The sequence below is a fragment of the Mobula birostris genome, chromosome 3 (genome assembly GCF_030028105.1).
Source record: "Mobula birostris isolate sMobBir1 chromosome 3, sMobBir1.hap1, whole genome shotgun sequence".
Classification (NCBI taxonomy): domain Eukaryota; kingdom Metazoa; phylum Chordata; class Chondrichthyes; order Myliobatiformes; family Myliobatidae; genus Mobula; species Mobula birostris.
Genome location: NC_092372.1, coordinates 95,390,473 through 95,413,848, shown reverse-complemented (window position 1 = coordinate 95,413,848; position 23,376 = coordinate 95,390,473). Strand labels below are relative to the sequence as shown.

At 42.0% G+C, this 23,376-nt stretch overlaps 1 protein-coding gene across 2 annotated transcripts in view; it reads left to right on the top strand.

The window, feature by feature from the left end:
• Positions 1-3,134: 3,134 nt before the first annotated feature.
• Positions 3,135-23,376, top strand: part of LOC140194643 (protein FAM47E) — a 50,174-nt gene continuing 29,932 nt past the window's right edge. For both annotated transcript variants that reach the window (XM_072251895.1, XM_072251894.1), the window contains exons 1-2: positions 3,135-3,289; positions 21,606-21,984. In XM_072251895.1, the coding sequence (XP_072107996.1) occupies positions 3,204-3,289; positions 21,606-21,984 (465 nt within the window). In that variant the 5' untranslated portion in view covers positions 3,135-3,203. The remainder of the gene's footprint in view (positions 3,290-21,605; positions 21,985-23,376) is intronic.

Genomic DNA, 23,376 nt, shown 5'->3' with positions numbered 1-23,376 from the left:
AACTGTAACATGGACTCTTGCATTCTTCTGCACACCCTCTTTAGCAAATCCATAGTTTTCAAAAAGGTGGGTGACTGTCTCTTCCCCACCTTAGCCATCCTGAGGGAAGTACATATTGGGGGTGCTCTGTCTGGGAGGGCTCTTCTCACCACCAACCAAGCAAAGTCTTGGTGCTTGTTGGTCAGATCTGGCAATGAGACATTGTTATATGGCTCAGACCATTCTTTCAGGGAACAAACTTCAGTACATTCCGTGCTGACACTGCCTGACGGACTTGTGGTCATAGGTGTTTATGTGGAATAACTTTTCCCCCCCACAAAGGACAAGTATTGCAGCATGTCCAGCTGACTCGGAGGCAGTACAGTAGAGGGGCCAGGTCTACCTTCTTCAACACTAGGGACAGATAGAACTTGGTGTCCATGTACTTTGAGTCAGTGCTGATACAGGCACACATGAAGGTGGTCATTAGGATAAGGGCAACAATGGGTACACTTCAGTCCCCATTCTTGGGGGACATTGTGCATTGTGACCTATTGGACTGCATATTTTGGACCCCCAAATAAACTGAACGGCTTCCCAGATGATTACTGAGACTTAAGGGTGAGGAACAGGCTTCATCCATTCCAGATTCAGCAACCCTGAGGGTATATCTCACCTGTTGTCCAAGTTCCTCCAAGTTATTGACAGATAACACCACTTACACAGCCAATTTTTGTTACATATTCATGATCCACTCCAGACAGTTTTTGATTCATTCCTCAGCTTCACTGAGCCAACTTTCCAGCACCTTCAGGGAAGTTAGGCCCAACAGTAAAGAGGACATTGGATCAGCCAGATTAGTTACCAAGGAACGTCGCCTGGCACTTCCCTGGGTTGACTCTGGTTCCAACCACCAATTTGAACTTGTCACAATGCTGTTCAGTATGCAGACTGACCATGGATCCAAGCAGAAGGCACTGACATCATCCACGCATCTACGAAGGTTTTGACTTCAGCGCCACAACTTTTTAACAACATCACCCCTTATGCTTTCGGACTTCCTGATGCATTCGGCAAAAGGTTCTATGCAGCAAGTGAACAAGACAGGGTAAGAGAGGACAAACCCTGCCTGACTCCAGACTTGATGGAATAAGTACTGTCTCTGAACTTTACTACAGATATCTGTGTAGAGCAGTTGGATCCAATTTCAGATGGCCTCCCCAATACCCATTTTCGATGGCACATCCATTATATCCTGTCAGCCTTCTCCTGGTCCAAGCCGACTGGGTAGGCATCCACCCCTCCATCCTACACAAGGGCAAATACTCCCTTGTGTAGCACAAACCTGTCAGAGATGTTCCTGCCTGGCTTTGTGTTGGTGGATCATCCATCCCAGAGCAGACTTAATCTGGTTGGCGATGGTATTGGACAGTGTTTGATTAGACTGTATAATTGCTATTTCTTTGCAATTTAACTTTCTCACCTGCTTGTATTTTCATATAATTACATATGTATTGTATACACCAGTGTTCAGTGTGTCCCCTACTAGTTACAGTTCTTTGTATTATTCTGGAACTTGTCAGGTATTGCATTATTTGAATAGAGGTCATCTATTATCTACAAATCTGAATGGAATGTCTGTTGCCCAGGGTATAAGACCAGGGCACATTGGCTTCCCATGCTTTCTTTCTTCCTTCCTCTTTGTTCTCTCCTGCCAACCCTACCAGGGTCTCCCTTTCCAGTCTCTTTCTCCTCTTAAGCGCTTAGTAAAATGATCATAAAGCAACTAGTTTTATGTCCTCAGGTCAAAAGCATCAGAATCCAGCAAAATCATCTTACAATTCACATTCAACAGTGAAATGGGTTTCCAATTCTTGATGTCCTCCCTCTTCTACTTGTTGCTAAAGGCGATGATGCTCTCCCTCCCTCGGTCAGATATGCTGCCAGCCAGAAGCATAGTTCCACCTTTCCAGCATGTCTGGGCCCATTCAGTCCTACAGAGCCAAGTACAACTCTGCTGGCAAGTCATCACTTCTAGGAGTTTTGTTTGTGTCAAGGGAATGGATGAAGCCTGTTCGTTTCTCCAGGGACAGTGGCTGCACCAGACTCTTCCACTCTGGGATAGAGCACAGGAAATATTTGGGAGGCTGTGCTGTCTGTGGTCTTACTCTCATGCAAACTGGCATACTGAGGATCTACAGATCCTCTCGTCTGTCTGTAAGGATGTTACTGAGGCACCCTCTTCTTTAAGCTGTGAATCACAGAGCTCCCCCAAGAGCCCTTTTGGAAGTAGAAGTGAGAATACATTTTATCCTGTTCCATAAAGATAGGAGAGCTCAGATTGCTGGCTCTTTGCCACTTGGAGTTCCTCTCTCACTCCCAACCATGTGACTGCAGGAAAAGAAGTTGCTACAAGTCTGCCTGGAGTTGGCTCTAATTCTGTATTGCTTCCTGAACATGTTTGAGGATGAAGAATCCTTTGTTTGCTTCTCACCGGTGAATCAGAGACTCAAAATAGGAGTTTCATAATTCTCCAACCTGCATAGTCTCTCTTTAGTTCATGGATGTTTTCTGGGGTCAGCAGCTTGATAATCATCTTCCACATCCACCCACCTGCCTTCTTGTCCTCTTGAGGATGATAAAGAAGGCAGGGGGCGGAGAAGAACCCCAGCACAACATCAGTAGATCTGACCAGGACTGCCTTCAATGGTGGTCATCAGGATGAGGGCAACATTCGGTACTTTTGGCCCCCCATTCTCAAGGGGCTTGTGCATCATGTCCTGTTGTGACTGGTAGGAACAGTTACGTGACACGTGTTGGCCTATGACCTAATACCAATAACAAAAGCTTGACCTTTCCGATATGACCATTTCCTGGATCAAAAAAAAAAGGTCAAGCAGACCTCTTTCCGTGTAGATTTTCAGATGTCAATCTTGATTTTAGATTTGATATTTTTTAATTTTAGATTTCGCGTTTTCAATCATTCCCGCCCCACTTGCTAATGTTTCCCTTACTTGCCAAAACAAAGTGCTTCCCACTACTGGGAACGTGGGAGGCACCGCGGGCGGACATCCAAGACTCGGTGTGCGAGCCGTATCCGAGCAACCGCATTGTTTACGGTCGGCACGGCACGGCGCGGCGCGGCGAGCCCCGGGAGCGCGCACTCAAACACAGCCCCGCAAACTCTCTCTCTGCATTTCGAAAGTAAGCACAAATGCTGAATTATGGCCCATAAGTACGACACACTGCTCGCCGAGAAATCTGCATTAAGCAAAATACTCACTGATAAGAATCCGCTTCCTCAGCCGTGGTAAGATTTTTTTCCCCACAGCCGATATTCAGTGTCTTGCCGTTATTTCTCTCAGATGTGGAGTGGTTATTTATTTCGGATCATTGGTTGAGAAGTCTGTAAATGTATTCGTTAAGTACCAGAGTTAACTGCACCACTGAAATGAATGAGAAGTGATTCAAATCCCATGGTAGCTAATTAAATTATTAAACATTTTTCGAAACTATTAATTGTAACCCAGAAACGACTGGATTGTTGTAAAAACCCATCTGATTAAATTGTCAAAAGAATTGTTAGGCTGACCCTGATTCCATAACTGTGGTATTTTGGGAGTTCATAAGATACCTTTTAAAGTCAAACTTTCTGAACCCTCTCAATATTTAATAGTGAGTCCCAAGACTCCACCATTCTCTGGGTGAACAGTATTTGCCTCAACCACTCTAACCCTGATACTCATTACTTTTCATCCATATTTCCACCAAACAATGTCCTCTTTATTGATAAGCTCCCTTTCAATTTGTTTAAAAGAAAACAATTAGCCAATCTCTCTTAAATAAACTGTTCCAGTCTTGACAACATCCTTGTAAATCACTCTAGCTTCTCATAAGCTATCACATTATTCTTGGAGTGTATTTTATCCTCTCCAATACAATAACACTTTTATCTGACACCCTTGGAACCTCTCTGGTGCTGGACTAGCAGAGATTTTTGGTCTCTCAGATGTTACTCCTGTGAGTACCCAAACATTTCTTTATTTCACTTTTTTATAGTTTACACAATAATATGATAAAATTTCCAGTGAGTTTATAGGGAATTCATCATTCCACCGTACATTTCTACAAACTTACCCATGTTCCTGATGTCTGGTGCTCAGGACCCCAATCCTAGCTCCAGTTACATTCTCATAGTCCAGGCACCAAACCCGGCTGCACTCCACACAACCGTCTCTGATGCAGACCCCTCCTTCATTCTGAACCCCTGTCTATGTTCACTACTTTGACCATCTGATCACATCCACTTCCATAAGCCTTCAATTTTCTTAACAATTAACCCTTGCTTCTGGTCATGTTGTCAATTTTGGATCCAACATGCCACTCATAAACCTTATATTTATTGATCAGATTGCCATGTTTGACATTGATGAGGTATTTATAAATACAGTATTTCATATTGTGAAATACGTGAGCTGAATTGGTTCTGAACATTTATAGTGTTCAGTCTTTATACTAATCTATTATACTGTTTCGATTGGTGGTAAGAATGAGGAGCACACACAAGAAGCTTGTAGATTATCCAAGGGCTTTTCACAGACTGCCATTACAAATTTCTGTGCATATTGTTGCAGATCAGAGCGCTGTCAGTCTATGACTATATTAAAATATAACATTTTTTATAAAAACTGCATTACATATTCAGTCGTGCTTTCCTTTTTTTAAAGGGTTGCACATTTTACAAATTAAACATAATCACCTGTTTTTGCACTCTTAGCAGTGGTACTTTTGTTATTGCAGTTTCATTTGCACATGTTCTTGGAGTTTCAGCTTTCCCCATATTTGAGGACGTGGTGTCAACTTGACTGGCTAGAAATAGTACATATGTTATTTCTTGAAATGCTGTCAGAGTCACTAGAAATATATTCAGTCTCACAGTCTTCATTATTCTTATAAATATCATTTGCCAGGATCAAGTAGTCTACATTTTAAAAATTATCTTGTGAATATTGGTGAGAAATTAAGTAGAAAATTATATCTCTACCAGTTCCTCCAAATCCATTAGTCTTTTCCCTAACAGCTAGTGTAATGATGTTTGATCTACCCTCTCAAGTTCAAGATTATTGTCATTCAGCCATGCACATGTATACAGCTGAACGAAACAGCATTCCTCTTGGACCAGGATGCAAAACACAGAACATACAGTCACACTCAGCACATATGGTTAGGACCCAGCACATACAGTCACAAAATCATATTAGCACAAATCCCTGAGTGACAGCAGCCTGAAGACTGACAGGTTGACATCGTGTGAGGTGCATGTTTATGTAAGACAGATGTTACTCCTGTGAGTACCCAAACATTTCTTTATTTCACTTCTTTATAGTCTACATAATAAAATGATACATTTTCCAGTGAATCCAATGAGTTACTGGCACTATTATAGTAAAGCAAACAGCTGTATAAAAATGTGTAACAGCTGCAATAAAGGGTGAAAGGTGACCGGTGGAGGATGATAGATAGACAGATACTCTGCTGATCTCAACGGAGAGTGTGCCTGTGAGATGGGGAGTTGGGTGAGGCAGCAAAACATTCAGACAGGATGTGTGTGTGTGCTGGGTGGCTGCAGGGCGTTAAGAAGTTTAACAGCCTGAAGGAAGAAGCTGTTACCATGCCTTACAGCTCTGGTTCTTACGCTGAGGTCAAAGGGAATGTGGCTTTGAAGCCTGTGGGGATGGTGGTCTGATCTAGTGAGATTAAATCTCTTACTAGCTCTTCTTTCAGTTAGTCCTGACGAAGGGTCTCGGCCTGAAACGTCGACTGTATCTCTTCCTAGAGATGCTGCCTGGCCTGCTGCGTTCACCAGCAACTTTTATGTGTGTTGCACATCTTAAATCTCCTATGTATCAGCATTTCTGCATGGGTGCACCTTGTGAAGTGTGTTTTTTTTCTATTCTTTAGAAGAATGCTGCATTGATATTTTATGAACCTTACATGACCAATTTCCTCAACGCTTCTTTTCTTGTAAACTAACTTTTCCACTTCCCCATTTGAAGCAGGGTGACGGTGAGAAGTACAATAGTGATTCATTCCATTGCCTATCAGAAATTGTTCAACCTGAATCACTCTGAGTTGTGAACCATTCTGTGATTCAACCTCTTCCAGTTTATAATCCCATATACAGTATTTCACATGCTCCAATCACTTTGCATGGTTGTTGATTGATACTGAAAAGTTATTCACACCTTTCATCACAAATCAGGTTTAATTATCATTCAAACTACACATAGGTACAGCTGAATGAGACAGTGTTCCTCTAGGGCCAGGGTGCAAACTGTTCAAAAATAGCAAGCAAACTTGAAAATAGTGAGTAACATTTAAAAAGTGAGTACATAATTCAACAACAGTGAGCAAAGAAGCATGTTCACTTGAAAAAAACATATAAGTAATCACCACCCCGCCCCCCCCAGAACTTTTCATGTTTTATTGTTCTACACCATTGAATCACAGTGGATTTAACACAGATCAACAGAAAAAGACTCTTTCATGTCAAAGTTATCTGTGGAATTTGTTGCCACGATCAGCTGTGGAGGCCAAGTCACTGGGTGCATTTAAGGCAGAGGTAGACAGATTCTTGATTAGCCAGGGCATCAAAGGGTATGGGGAGAAGGCAGGGGAGTGGGGATGACTGGAAGAATCGGTCAGCCCATGATTGAATGGCAGAGCAGCCTCGATGGGCTCAATGGCCTACTTCTGCTCCTATATCTTATGGTCTTATGAAAGCGGATCGCTACAAAGTGATCTAAATTAATTACAAATGTAAAACATAAAATAATTGATTGTGTAAGTATTCATCATCTTTAATATGACACACCAAACCGTCACTGGTGCAGCCAATTGGCTTTAGAAGTCACATGATTTTCCCATAAAGTATCACTCTATGCTGATGACTTACTTTTATATATTTCTAATCCTCAAAAATCTATCCCTGCTGCTTTAGATTTATTAGCACAATTCAGTCTTTTTTCAGGTTATAAATTAAATCTTAGTAAGAGTGAACTTTTTCCGATGTATCATAACTTTCCGTTTAAAATGATTAATAATTATTTCTCATATCTTGGGATTAAAATTACTTATAAACACAAAGATTTATTTAAGACTAATTTTCTACCCTTAATTGATCATATTATTCAACTTTCATCTAAATGGTTTCCATTACATTTAACTTTGATTGGTCGTATTAATGCAGTTAAGATGTTTATTCTGCCAATATTTTTATATATATTTCAGGCATTACCGATTTTTGTTCCAAAATCTTTTTTTGATAAAGTTGACTCTAAAATTTCTTCATTTATTTGGCAAAATAAAAACCCGAGACTGGGTAAAATACATCTACAGAAAGCTAAGAGAGATGGAGGTTTAGCATTACCTAACTTTGGATTCTATTACTGGGCAATTAATATTCGACATATGGAATTTTGGTTACTTGACCAAGATACACTATCCATCCCTAAATGGGTAGTTTTGGAATTACAATCTGCTCAGGGTTATGCACTTGGCTCTATTTTAGGTTCCTCTCTTCCTTTCGATTTGAAACGCCTCAAACTGGTTTCTAACCCGATAGTTAAATATACCTTACGTATTTGGTTTCAAATCAGAAAATTTCTCGATCTTAACCAATTTGGGCTAGCGATCCCTATTTAAGGTAACATTTTTTCCTCCCTCTTTCACGGATCGTGCGTTTCAAATTTGGAAGACTAAGAGTATTTCACGGTTTTTGGATTTATTTTTAGATGGTTCCGTTATGTCTTTTGAACAATTATCTAATAAGTATAATTTACCAGGAATACATTTTTTTAGATATCTTCAAGTTAGAAATTTCCTAAGTACTATACTTTCTTCCTTTCCAATGCTTCCTCCTACATATATTTTAGATACTATAATTAACCTTAATCCATGTCAGAAAGGTGCAACAACTATTATTTATAATATTATTATGAAACTTAGGAAAGCTCCATTTGATAAGATTAGGTCAGATTGGGAACAAGAATTGGGTTCTATTATTTCCATGGAGACTGGGGATAGATTTTACAATTAGTCAATACTTCCTCTATCTGTGCTAAACATTCCCTAATTCAATTTAAAGTTGTTCATAGAGCACATATGTCCAAAGATAAATTAGCTCGTTTTTATTCTCATATTAATCCTTTTTGTGATAGATGTCCGGGGCAGATAGCTTCCTTAACTCATATGTTTTGGTCTTGTTCTACTCTGGAAACTTTTTGGAGAGACATTTTTAATATTATCTCAAAGGTATTGAATATAGATATCTCTCCTCATCCTACTACTGCTATCTTTGGATTACCTAATATTTCCAGTAATCTTTCCCCTTCAGCCCGTAGAATGATTGCATTTCTTACTTTAATGGCGAAAAGTTGTATCTTACAACATTGGAAAGAGCCTAATGCTCCAACTACCTTTTTTTGGTTCTCCCAGACGATATTATGCTTAAATTTGGAGAAAATTAGAAGTAATCTTTATGATTCCTCATTTAAATTTGAACAGACCTGGAGATCTTTTATTCAATATTTTCATTTAATGTAATTTTTTTTTCTCTTTTGTTTCATATTTATATTCCCTTCTTGCTTTTTTTAACTGTTTTTAATGGAGGTCGGGTTTGAGGACGTGATTTTAAGTTTTTTAACTCTACCTGTTTCCAAGTTAGCCCATTGCTTTGCTTTGCTTTTAGTTTAGTTGCACGGTGGGTTTTTTTGGGTTTTTTTTTCCTTTTCTCTATTGATATATATATATATATATATATATATATAAAATTAGTATACTATTAATTTACCTTATTATTTTATGTTTAAACTGCACTGTTTGTATCAATTTTTTTCTGTATTAATATCTCCTGTAATTTCTAACAGTGTATTAGTGCTTATATGGTTTACCTTTTGTATACTTATTTAATAAAAAGATTTAAAAAGAAAAGAAGTCACATGATTAGTTAAATGGAGATCATCTCCACACCTCCAAATGGAGAGTCAAGGTGTTTCAATTGATTACAGTAAAAATATACCTGTAGCTAGAAGGTCCAACTGCTGGTGAGTCAGTATCCTGACAAAAACTACACCATGAAGACAGAAGAATGCTCCAAGCAACTCCGCAAAATGATTATTGAAAAGCACAAGTCAGTAGGTAGATACAGAAAAATTTCCAAGTCACTGAATATTCCTTGGAATACAGTTAAGTCAATCATCAAGAAATGGAAAGAATATGACATAGCTGTAAATCTGCCAAGAGCAGGCCGTCCTCAAAAACTGAGCAACCATGCAAGAAGGGGACTAGTGAGGGAGGCTATCAAGAGACCCATGACAACTCTGGAGGAGTTACAAGCTTCAGTGGCTCAGATGGGAGAGACTGTGTATACAACAACTGTTGCCCGGATGCTTCACCAGTCACAGCTTTATTGGAGAGTAGCAAAGAGAAAGCCACTGTTGAAAAAAGCTCACATGAAATCTTGGCTAGAGTTTGCCAGAAGGCATGTGGGAGACTCCGAAGACAGCTGGAAGAAGGTTCTATGATCTAATGAAACCAAAATTGAGCTTTTTGACCATCAAACTGAACACAATGTTTGGTGTAAGCCAAACACTGCATATCATCAAAAGCACACTGTCCCTCCTGTGAAGCATGGTAACACACATTAAAGTTGCTGGTGAACGCAGCAGGCCAGGCAGCATCTCTAGGAAGAGGTACAGTCGACGTTTTGGGCTGAGACCCTTCGTCAGGACTAACTGAAGGAAGAACTAGTAAGCGATTTGAAAGTGGGAGGGGGAGGGGGAGATCCAAAATGATAGGAGAAGACAGGAGGGGGAGGGATGGAGCCAAGAGCTGGACAGGTGATTGGCAAAAGGGATATGAGAGGATCATGGGACAGGAGGCCCAGGGAGAAGGAAAAGGGGGAGGGGGGAAAAAACCCAGAGGATGGGCAAGAAAGAATAGTGAGAGGGACAGAGGGAGAAAAAGGAGAGAGAGAGAAAGAATGTGTGTATATAAATAACGGATAGGGTACGAGGGGGAGGTGGGGCATTAGTGGCAGTTAGAGAAGTCAATGTTTATGTCATCAGGTTGGAGGCTACCCTGACGGAATATAAGGTGTTGTTCCTCCAACCTGAGTGTGGCTTCATCTTTACAGTAGAGGAGGCCGTGGATAGACATATCAGAATGGGAATGGGATGTGGAATTAAAATGTGTGGCCACTGGGAGATCCTGCTTTCTCTGGTGGACAGAGCATAGGTGTTCAGAGAAACGATCTCCCAGTCTGCATCGGGTCTTGCCAATATATAGGCCACATCGGGAGCGCCGGATGCAGTATATCACCCCAGCTGACTCACAGGTGAAGTGTCGCCTCACCTGGAAGGACTGTCTGGGGCCCTGAATGGTGGTAAAGGAGGAAGTGTAAGGGTATGTGTAGCAGTTGTTCCACTTACAAGGATAAGTGCCAGGAGGGAGATCAGTGGGGAGGGATGGGGGGGGACGAATGGACAAAGGAGTCGTGTAGGGAGCGATCCCTGCGGAAAGCAGAGAGAGGGGGGAAGGGAAAGATATGCTTAGTGGTGGGATCCCGTTGGAGGTGGCGGAAGTTACGGAGAATAATATGTTGGACCCGGAGGCTGGTGGGGTGGTAGGTGAGGACAAGGGGAACCCTATTTCTGGTGGGGTGGCGGGAGGATGGAGTGAGGGCAGATGTGCGTGAAATGGGGGAGATGCATTTGAGAGCAGAGTTGATGGTGGAGGAAGGGAAGCCCCTTTCTTTAAATCTTTAAAAAAGGAGGACATCTCCCTCGTCCTTTTTTACAGTAGAGGAGGCCGTGGATAGACATATCAGAATGGGAATGGGACATGGATTTTTACAGTGGAGGAGGCCGTGGATAGACATATCAGAATATTCCGTCTGGGTAGCCTCCAACCTGATGGCATGAACATTGACTTCTCAAACTTCTGCTAATGCTCCACCTCCCCCTCGTACCCTATCCATTATTTATTTATATACACACATTCTTTCTCTCTCTCTCCTTTTTCTCCCTCTGTCCCTCTCACTATACCCCTTGCCCATCCTCTGGGTTCCCCCCCTCCCCCTTTTCTTTCTCCCTGGGCCTCCTGTCCCATGATCCTCTCATATCCTTTTTGCCAATCTACTGTCCAGCTGTTGGCTCCATCCCTCCCCCTCCTGTCTTCTCCTATCATTTTGGATCTCCCCCTCCCCCTCCCACTTTCAAATCTCTTACTCACTCTTCCTTAAGTTAGTCCTGACAAAGGGTCCCGGCCGAAATGTTGACTGTACCTCTTCCTAGAGATGCTGCCTGACCTGCTGCGTTCACCAGCAACTTTGATGTGTGTTGCTTGAATTTCCAGCATCTGCAGAATTCCTCGTGTTTGTGAAGCATGGTGGTGGCTGCATCATACTGTGGGGATGCTTCACTGCAGCAGGCCCTGGAAGGCTTGTGAAGGTAGAGGGTAAAATAAATGCATCAAAATACCGGGAAATCCTGGAGGAAAACCTGATGCAGTCTGCAAGAGAATTGTGACTTGGGAGAAGATTTGTTTACCAGCAAGACAATGACTCCAAGCATAAAGCCAAAACTACACAGGAATGGCTTAAAAACAAGAAAGTTAATGTCCCGGAGTGGCCAAGTCAGAGTCCAGACCTCAATCCAATTTTGAATTTGTGGCTGGACTTGAAAAGGGCTGTTCACGCATGATCCTCATGGACAGAGCTTGAACAGGTTTGTAAATAAGAATGGGGAAAAATTGCTGTATCCAAATGTGCAAACCTGACAGAGGCCTATCCACACAGACTCAAGGCTGTAATTGCTGCCAAAGGTACATTCACTAAATACTGATTTGAAGGAGGTGAGTAATTATGCAATTATTTTGTGTTTAAAAATTGTAATAAATTTAGACCAATTTATAGAAATTTGTTTTCACTTTGACTTGAAAGAATCTTTTCTGTTGATCAGAGTCAAAAAAACCAAATTAAATCCACTGTGATTTCATGTTGTAAAACAGTAAAACACGAGAACTTCCAAGGGGGGTGGTTGAATACTTTTTATAGGTACTGTATATAGTCCAAGACCCTCAGCGACAATGTCCGGCAATCAGTGGTGCAGTCTCCCAGCAGTGAGCAGATGTACGCAGTCCAGCTTGTCATTCCACTGCTTGAACACAGGAGGGCAGCACCGACAGGAGAGGCCAGGCCTCAGCTGAGTGCGGACACCACACAGTAACGCAACAGCGTCTCTCTCACCTGGTCTGCAGTAGCAGGCAAGCCCAAGGCATTGAGGCCTAGTCTTCGCTCCAAATGAAGCTCCCATGTTGTCTGTCCCTCCACCAGACAAAGGTAACAGGCCTGCAGCAACACATTATCATGTACAACAGAGCCTTGTGATCGCAAGTGAAATGTCCGAGACAGTCTCCCACAGTTATACTGCACCAACCTTGATACCTCTGAGTAGGAGGCAGTAACACGCTCTGTGGTCAGGTCAGCTCCTCCGAACCCAAACTGACCCCTCCGACATCCCGGCCGGATCCATCTCCTTCTCCGGCATCCCGGCCAGATCCATCTCCTTCTCCGACATCCCAGTCAGCTCCTCTGAACCCAGACTGACTCCTCCGACATCCCAGCCGGATCCTTCCCCTTTCCCAACATCCCAACCGGATCCATCTCCTTCTCCGACTCCTGACTGGCTCCTTCTCCTTTCCTGACATCCCGGCCGGCTCCCTCTTCTCCTTCGACCCGCTGGCCAGCTCCTACGACTCCCCGGGCGGCTACTTTGAACAATGAGTAGCTCACTGATACGGTAGCCCTGCTGTGCCCATAGTTCTTGCAATCCAGTATAGTCTTACAATTGTAAAAAACACATGTAATACAGAAAAGAACAACTTTGGTTGGCCCTCGAAGGCCACGGCATCCGAACGCGCTGCTATCTTACCAGATTTCACAATAAATCTGTAGGGACTAGCTGAAATGCTTTTGTATTCCACTCTGACACTTCAGGAAACTGTGTTCTGTATTCCTGGCATACTGTACGTCAACTAATTAATTTCCTGTATCTTTGTCCATGCCAGGACAATAGACATGTCATCTCGTCACTGCATTTATATTCATAATATAGAAGTTTTCCACATGAGTTCTTCCTTAATCTTGCTTTGTAAATCCTTCATGTTCCCATTTTATGCTTTGCTTGTAGACACTTCAGATTGTTTGCAATAAAATGGGTTCATGCTTATTTTTATTTATCTAGGGATGCAGCATGAAACGGACCCTTCCAGCCCAACAAGCCACACCACCCGGCAATTCACTTACTTAGCCTTAGCCTAATCACTGCACAATTTACAACGGCCAGTCAGCCTTCTAACTGGCACGTCTTTGGAATGTAGGAGGAAACAGGAGCACCCGGAGGAAACCCATGTGTTCGCGGGGAGGGTGTACAAACTCCTTATGCTGTAGATGGCGCTGGAATTGAACTCCAAACTCCAGCACCCCAAGGTGCAATAGTGTCGCCCTAACTGCTGTGCTACCATTCATGTCTTCATTTAGACGGAATTGGCCCATTCACTTAAAGGGTATTTATACACTTCATTCAGAGATATGTCCTTTGGCTTAGGTCTAACTGTTTTCACTGTTGGCACAGTGAAATAGTCTCCTGCCACCGAAATCATTTGCCATTGAAATAATCTCCTACCATTGAAGTCATCTTCTACCACCGAAATCATCTTCCTCTGAAATCACCTCTTACCACCGAAATCATCTTCCACCGAAAACATCTCCTGCCACCAAAATCATCTTCTACCACCTAAATTGTGCTGATTGTGGTTTATTCATAAGGTCTTTTCTAAAATGCTTTCACAATGGTATTTCATTTGGATGCACTATTTAATACCATAGTTTAATTGAGACCATTAGAGTGATTTGTTTCTGTACTCTTGTACTAACTCAAGGGAATAGCAGATGTTGATTCCAGAATGATCAATAAGGCCTTGTTCTCAGTTACTAGTGCGAATGGTTCTTCCAGCAAAATTTGGTAAAGTTTTGTAACCGTATACTAATTATCAATGTCTCCTCTATCTGACAAGTTGTAATTATCCATTGAGGACTCACTGTTGAGGATTTTCTTGCATAGATCCACACATTTGACTGATAATTTTCTTGCACTGATCATTTTCTGATCGAAGGTTAGATCGGCGGAGCTCAGTAATGATTTTAGCTTTATTGATTCTGATGTATTAAACTCTACTGTATATTGAAATAGCTGCAGCTCATTTACATCTATTTAAATATTTAAATAAATCACTTACTTCTGCATAAAGATACATTTGTTTGATATTATGTTGATGAATTCTACAAAATGCTTCCTCACCCAGCTAAAGGCTTTTTTGCTTCTTGTTGGTTGCTACCAGAATATCAGCCAGATGTACAAACATCTCCTGCAGCATATTAACCACAGTCACCTGGAATATTTTTAGCGATAATCTGATCACATGTGGTATAATCCCTTGTGCCTGTTAGTTACCTGATCATCATTAAATCACTCCAAATCCAGTTGTCTGCCTTAGGTCACCCAATCACTTTCACCTATTAACACTTCAGCTTGAGGTTTCAATGTATATGGTATCTAATTTATCCGACAATAAATCACTTTTGAAGTTAGTTTAAGCTTGACTGTGTGTAATGCCTAACTAAGTCACATACATACCTCAATATTCTTCTAGAAACTTACTTAAAAAATGTTTCAGATGTATTCATTTTCACAATCCATTCTTAAGTCACACAGCCTTCAATTCCATAAGATATAGGCAAAGGATGAGGTCATTCGTCCCTTCAAGTCCACTCCACCATTTGATCCTGGCTGATTTATTTTCCTTCTCTACCCCATTCTCCTGCCTTCTCCCTGTAATTTTTGATGCCTTTTTAACCAGCATTCCATTGTTCCTGGTGTTCTTGGGGTCTCTGCACATTATGTTCTCAACTTCAAAGTGCTTCTAATGGGACCTTGCTAAACTTCTAATCAAAGTTACAGGTCTCTGCACATCACAGATGGTCTTGAGAAGAGACCTCAAGTATGTGATGGACAGGTTAATGAAAAATATTTTTAAAAACTTCATTAAGCAAAGAATGAAGATCCTGATTGTGTATTGAAAGTGCATTCATCAGCGTTGGAGCAAACATATGCCCATGATGGAGCAGTTAGTAGCTGTGTCAACATTCATAATGATATGTCGATGTTTAATCTCTGATTTTGAAGTGATTCTGTCTTTATCACCATTCATATATACTGTTTAAAACACACACTTTGCATTGCTCATCCTCTTCAATTTTACAGAAATGTAGCCTCCTTTCTGCAGTTCCCACAGTAATTGTTTCCTTTCCATTGGGATACTAACTGCCACCACTTGATTTATCTCTGAATGCAGGTGCTATGGGCCCTGTTTTCTACAATTATCGATTTTGGCTGCTCTCAACTTGTACCGAATGATCCCTTTTGCAATAAAGCACCCTGCCAAATGCATTTTTCATGCCACTTGTGTGCACGACATAAATTCAATATCAGATCTCCCAGTACTGTTTAATATTGTTTACACTAGAGGAAGTAAAAAGTCAAACAGGGTTCTTTCAAGTTATAAGGTAGCCAGGAAGGGTTTTAAGAAGGGGTTTAGGAGTGCTAGAAGTAGACACGAGAAGGACTTGGCAAATAGAATTAAGGAAAGCCCCAAGCTGTTCTACACATACAGTACGTGAAGAACAGCAGGATGACTCAAGTGAGGGTAGAACTGCTCAGGGAGAAAGGGGGAAACTTGTGCCTGGGGTCAGAGAAGGTAGGGTTGTTCTTAATAAATACTGTACTTTGCTTCGGTGTTCACCAGGGAGAAGGCCCTTAATGAATGTGAGGTCAGCATGCTGGAGCATGTTAAGGTTAAGAAAGGGTCAGTCTCAGAACTTTTGAAAAATGTTAGCATAGATAGATCCAGAGGCCGGACAGCATACAGTGGGCTTGTCCTTATGGTGAGGGCTGCATACCATCGCAGACTTCAAAGCTAAACGTTGTGGTGCTACCAACATCGTGGTCTCTCTCCCAGATGAGCTCAATCGCTTTTACGCTCGGTTCAATGTTACTAACTCTGAGCCTCCGAGGAAAGCCACCGCTACAACCTGCAACCTGGTCATCTCTGAGGCTGAGGTACGCAGATGTTTCCAACGAGTGGACAGTCGCAAGGCTGCGGGACCAGACGGCATCCCAGGGCGAGTTCTCAGGATATGTGCAGCACAACTGGCAAGTGTGTTTAGACATTTTTAATCTCTCCTTCTCCCAGTGTAGATGTAGAGTGCCCTCCTGCTTCAAATTATCCACCATTGTCCCTGTACCAAAAAAGACCAAGGTGACATGCCTGAACGACTGGCCTCCTGTCACACTCACTTCAATAATAAGCGAATGCTTTGAGAGGCTGGTCAGGGACTACATCTGCAGCTTCCTACCACCAAACTGGACCCCCTACTATTCACCTACCGACACAACCGATCGACAGATGATGCAATACCCACTGCTCTGCATACCGTCCTTATACATCTGGAGAAGAAAGATGCTTATGTGAAAATGCTGTTCTTGGACTACAGTGCAGCATTCAACAACATAGTTCCATCCAGGCTCGACAAGAAACTCAGAGACCTTGGCCTTGACCCTGCCTTGTGCAGCTCGATCCTGGACTTCCTGTTAGAACGCCAGCAGGTGGTAAGAGTGGGCTCCCTCACCTCCAACCCTCTGACTCTCAATACAGGAGCCCCTCAGGGCTGTGTACTGAGTCCTCTCCTTTTCTCTCTGTATACCCATGACTGTGTCGCCATCCACAGCTCCAATATGCTAATTGAATTTGCCAACGACACTACATTGATTGGCCTTATCTCAAACAATAACGAGGTGACCTACTGGGAAGAAGTCATCTCTCTGACACAGTGGTGTCAAGAAAACAACCTGTCCCTCAATGTCGCAAAAACAAAGGAGTTGGTTGTGGACTACAGGAGGAATGGAGACGGCTAACCCCTGTTGACATCAATGGATCTGGGGTGGAGAAGGTAAACAGCTTCAAGTTCCTCGGCATCCACATCTCCGAGGGCCTCACGTGGTCTGTACACATCAGCTGTGTGGTGAAAAAGGCACAACAGCACCTCTTTCACCTCAGACGGTTGAGGAAGTTTGGTATGAGCCCCCAAATCCTTTCCTCCTCCCTTTTCCTACCCATGTCATTGGTACCAATATGTACCACGACCTCTGGCTGTTCACCTTCCTACTTCAGGATATTGTGGACACGATCAGAAACATCCCGGACCCTGGCACCTGGGAGGCAAACTACCATCTGTTTTTCTTTCCTGCATCCACAGAATCGCCTGGTAACCCCTTAACTATGGAGTCCCCTATTACTGCTGCCCTCTTCCTTTCCCTACCCTTCTGAGCCACAGGGCCAGACTCTGTGCCAGTGGTACGGCCACTGTTGTTTCACCCAGGTAGGCCATCCCCCCCAACAGTACTCAAACAGGAGTACTTATTGTTAAAGGGCACAGCCACAGGGGTACTCTCTAGAATCTGACTCCTGCCCTTCCCTCTCCTGTTACCCACTTATCTGTCTCCCGAGGCCTTAGTGTGACTACTTGCCTATAGCTCCCATCTATCACCTCCTCACTCTTCCTAACAAATGACCCAAAGCCTCACCATTCTGCCTCAGATCACACCATCGATGACCACTCCACTAGGCAGTGTCTCCCTGCTATAGTATTTAACTCACGAATGGTGCTCTGGTTATAGCCACTGATTGGCCACGTACAATGGACAATGCTCTCGAAGCTCCCTTTTTAAACAGCCACCTATTAAATAATACTTATGTGAGAATGCTGTTCTTGGACTACAGTTCAGCATTCAACACCATAATTCCCTCCAGGCTCGACAGGAAGCTCACAGACCTCTACCTTGACCCTGTCTTGTCAGCTGATTCTGGATTTCCTGTCAAATCGCCAGCAGGTGGTAAGAGTGGGCTCCCTCATCTCTGTCCCTCTGACGCTCAACACAGGAGCCCCTTAGGGCTGTGTACTAAATCTCCTCCTTTACTCCCTGTATACCCATGACTGTGTCGCCACCCACAGCTCCAATCTGCTAATTAAATCTGCCGACAACACTACATTGATCGGCCTAATCTCAAATGAGGTGGTCTACAGGGAAGAAGTCATCTCTCTGACACAGTGGTGTCAAAAAAACCTCTTCCTCAATGTTGCAAAAACAAAGGAGCTAATTGTGGATTACAGGAGGAGTGGAGACAGGCTAACCCCTATTGACCTCAATAGATCTGGGGTTGAGAGGGTAAACAGCTTCAAGTTCCTCGGCATCCACATCACCGAGGACCTCACATGGTGTATACACACCAGCTGTGTGGTAAAAAAGGCACAACAGCGCCTCTTTCACCTCAGACGGTTGAGGAAGTTTGGTATGGGTCCTCAAATCCTAAGAACCTTCTACAGGGACACAATTGAGAACATCCTGACTGGCTGCATCACTGCCTGGTATGGGAACTGTACCTCCCTTAATCACAGGTCCCTGTAGAGAGTGGTGCGGACAGCCCAGCACATCTGTAGTTGTGAACTTCCCATGATTCAGGACATTTTACAAAGACAAGTGTGTAAAAGGGGCCTGTAGGATCACTGGGGACCCAAGTCACTCCAACCACAATCTATTCCAGCTGCTACCATCTGGGAAATGATGCCACAGCATAAACACCAGGACCAACAGGCTCTAGGACAGCTTCTTCCACCAGGCCATCAGACCAATTAACTCACGCTGATTTGAGTGTATTCTATATTACATTGACTGTAATATTTATTACAAATTTTTATAAATTACTGTGATTGCTTATTGCATATTTAGATGGAGATGTAACGCAAAGAATTTTACTCCTCGTGTATGTGAAGAATGTAAGAAATAAAGTTAATTAATTCATTCAGTGGTGCTAGAAATTCTGTGAGGCATGAGAATTTTCTCTACTTCTGCATGAATATGACCTAAAATGTGATCAGATCTGCACAAAAGTTCTAAAACTAGATAGAGAACCCAATTAATTAAATAACACAAAAGCATTATTTATTGAGAAAAATAATCCAATATTACATGTATTTGTTGGAAAAAGTACATGAACCTTTGCTTTCAGTAACTGGTGTGACCCCCTTGTACAGTAATAACTTCAACCAAATGTTGCCAGTAACTGTTGGTCAGTCCTGCACATTGGCTTGGAGGAATTTTAGGCCATTCCTCCTTACAAAACTGCTTCAGCTCTGGGATGTTGGTGGGCTTCCTTGCATGGACTGCTTGCTTCAGGTCCTTCCACAACATTTCTATAGGATTAAGGTCAGGACTTTGACTCGGCCATCTCAAAACGAAGTTTTCTTCTTTTTAAACCATCTTATTATTGATTTACTCTTGTGTTTCGGCTCATTGTCTTGTTGCATCATCCAACTTCTATTAAGCTTCAGGTGTTGAACTGCTACCCTGACATTCTCCTGTAAAATGTCTTGATACCATTTTGAATTCATTGTTCCCTCAATGATTACAAGCTGTCCAGGCCCTGATGCAGCAAAACAGCCCTAAACCAGATGTTCACAAACTTTCTATCACCACTGTGTATCCCAGGTTAGTATGGGAAGCAAGGGAAGAGATTGCTAGGGCATCAATGAAGATCTTTGTGTTCTCACTAGCCACAGGAGTAGCACCATAGGACAGAGGATGGAAGATGTTGTACCTTTGTTCAAGAAGGATAATAGGGATAATCCTAGTTAGTCTTACAACAGTAAATAAATAGAGAGGATTCTTATGGACATGATTTATGAACATTTGGAGGGGCACCATCTTATTAGCGATGGTCAACATGTCTTTGCAAAGGGTAGGTCATGCCTCTTGAGCCTGACTGACGTTGAAGGTTCTGATGAAGCTAGAGCATGGATGTGGTGTACATGGATTTTAGTAACACATTTGAGAAGGTTCTCCATGGAAGGCTTATCTAGAAAGTCATAAGACATGTGATCCATAGAAACTCGGCAGCGTGAATTCAGAAATGGCCAATTTACAGAAGGCAGAGGATAGTAGTAGATGGAGTGTATTCTGCCTGGAGATTGGTGACCAGTGGTGTACTGTGGGGATCTGTTCTTGAACCCCTGCACTTGCTGATTTTTATAAATGACTTGGATGAGGACAAGGAAGGATGGGTTGCTAAGTTTACAGATGAGACAAAGGCTGGTCGTTAAGATTATAAGAGGTGGTATTGTTAATAGTGTAGAAGCTTCTCATTGGTTACAACGGGATGTTGACAGATTGCAGAGTTGGGCTGTTGGATTCGGACAAGTGTGAAGTGATGCTCTTTGGAATGTTGAACTTGAAGGCAGAATATAGTACAGGGTTAATGGCAAGGTTATTGGCAATGTGGAGGAACAAAGGTACCTTGGGGTCCAAATCCATAGATCCCTTAAAGTTGTGTGCAAGTTAAAATGATGATTAGGAAGGCATATTGTATATTGGCCTTCATTAGTTGATAGATACTGTTGCAGCTCTATAAAACTCTGGTTAGATCACATTTGGAGTATAGTGTTCAGTTCTGGTCACCTCATTATTGAAAGACTATGGAACCTTTTGAGAAGGAGCAGAAGAAATTTACCAGGATGTTGCCTGGATTAGAGAACATGTCTTATGAGGAAAGTTTGAGTGAGCTTGGGCTTTCCTCTTCGGAGCGAAGGTGGGTAAGAGGCAACTTGATAGAGATGAATAATATTATAAGAGGCATAAATGTAGTGGACAGCCTGCATCTATTTACCAAAGCAGCAATGGCTAATATCAGAGGATACCTTTAAAAAGGTGATCGAATGAAAGTTTAAAGGATATGTCAGAGGTAGATTTTTTTCTCACAGAGCGTGGTAAGTACCTGGAACATGTTGCCAGGTGTAGTGATACAGGCAGATACATTAGGAACATTTAAGAGTCTCTTAGATAGGCACATGGATGAAAGGAAAATGGAGGGTTATGGGCTACGCAGGAGAGAAAGGTTAGGTTGATCATGGAGTAGGTTAAATGTTGGCATAACATCATGGGCCAAAGGATCTGTACTGTGCTGTAATGTTCTATGTCCTATACTGTAGTTCTGTGTTGTTTAAAGTTCCCTAACATTTGTAGGCACCTTTTCTATAGACACAGTTACTTTGCTTGTATGTTCAAAAGTTAGATCTCATGTGCATAGTAAATTGTACATCATACCCTCTCATTAATGTGCAAAATCTGTGAATTCAGTGGTTGGTAATCTGTAATGAATGTACAGGCTGAGGTATGTGAAATGAGGAGCTCAAGCAAAAGCATTTCACAGACTACCTCTAGAACTTTTTATACACTGATAACTTTGGCAGTCAGTAAGGGAACCGTTATTGTTCACAGCTGAAATTACATGTACTATACTCATAAATTCAGAATGTGGCTTTGCGGAAGAGAGAAGATATATTGAGGCATTGCTCTAGTTAATAATTGAAACGTAAAAGTTATTCCAATTTGTAGGTACAAGGAGAGATTAAAGACTAAGTACTTAAAGAAGAATCCTAAAGTGCAGTCTGATGCTTTGAATGGACATAGATGGCGCTTCCTGAAAAGTGGACTGGATGATTTTCGTGATGGGTATCCACCTCAGTCACAAGAGGATTTAGCCATTATACAGAGTCAGAAAGGTGCTGGCCTTAGTCCTTTGCTGGTGAACACAACTGAAACTTTCAAGCCTGCTCAACATGTATCAAAAAGACTCAGTAAATCACAGATATGTTATTCCAAGGCTCTACCATTACAACAGGCTAAGAGAGAGCAGATTGAGGAGATTGAATATGGCTTGAGTCAGCATCCGTTAGCTCTTTATCCACACCTGGAAGAAGGAGTGCCTCCAGAGGTAGGAAATAATTTGAATAAAATTCTGCATGGTCTCATTTTAATCTTAACTGAAAAATAATTGAATTTCTCTCCATACAGCAGATAGACCGCTAACCTCTCGGGTAATTTCCCTCAAAAAGTCAGTTTTGCTCTGCAATTTGTGTGATTTAATTTTACAGTCCTGTGTGCAATGCATACAATGGTATTACTCCAATGTTACAATAAAGTTTATCCTTAAGTTTAAACAGCTGGGAAGCGGCTTAAAGTATTTTTGTATTCTGCAATGTACAAAGGGTCATTTTGTAGTTTCAATTTGCATTGCTCTACTTTTATTCTGTTCATGTTTTCTAAATTAAAAGCAAATATTTCTGACAATTCTTAAACAGTGACTTTCAATCAGACCATTGATTCTGTGGCTTCTGATTTATGGTGTTGGTATCATGGTGTTCTTACTTTGCACCAGCGCCAGAGCTAAAGCCATGGCCCTGGACCCCATTCAGGAATTACAGTGCAAGAATATAAGAAGCAAAGTCAAATCATTTATCACTTGGGCTGTTATAGTTTAAATTTATTTTTGTTATAACAAATTGAAAATAATTCGTTGCTTTGATCTCAATTGTTGTTCTGTTAGCTAGTGAGGTGATGATATAACTTTTAATTTCAGCTCTGGGTGTGGGTCAAGCTGTCTGAAGTTAAAATGGAGTGTGAGCACTCCCAAGCCTTGGCTATGTGCATCTTGACAAGTTTTACTTTCTGGGACTCATTTGCACAATCATGGTGGTTTTATTCTATCTGAAATGATTGGGAAGTGGTATCTCGTTGGGGAGAAAAAGCACACTAGTTGGGTTTGCTGGGATAGTGGGGTTGAGGGTGGAGATGAATAGACCCTAGGCATCTAGTGATGAACAGGAATGGAATCTGGGAGTACCAGTTATAGCCTTAAGATGATAAAGAAAGAGAAGCCCATACTTCTGGCCCAGAGATTAATCCTTCTTCTAATCATATACATTTTAAAATATCAGAGTTGCTAGGATTTCTTATGACCCTAGTCCTCTTCCTACACTGTTGGGCTGACTACCTTTCACAGGCTTCTGGTAAAAACAGTACTTGGGCTGCAATAATAATCGTCAATATTCAATTTGCTTTCTTGAAGTAGCATTCTGACAATTTCAGAAGTGCAAACTGAGACCGGATCCTTCAGAAGGGGGTAGGACCTTGGAGGATACGTCACTCGGGTAATGCAAACTGCTTAATTGCGTAGTTTCCCCAGGGCATGTAGGATTAAAACAGACCCATAATATAAAGTGACATGTTGAGAGCGTATCACACCTTTGAAGCAGAAAAAGTTATAGAAATGTCATGAATTTCATATTGGTTCAACTGAAAAATCTAACTTAATTTAGGGAGTCAT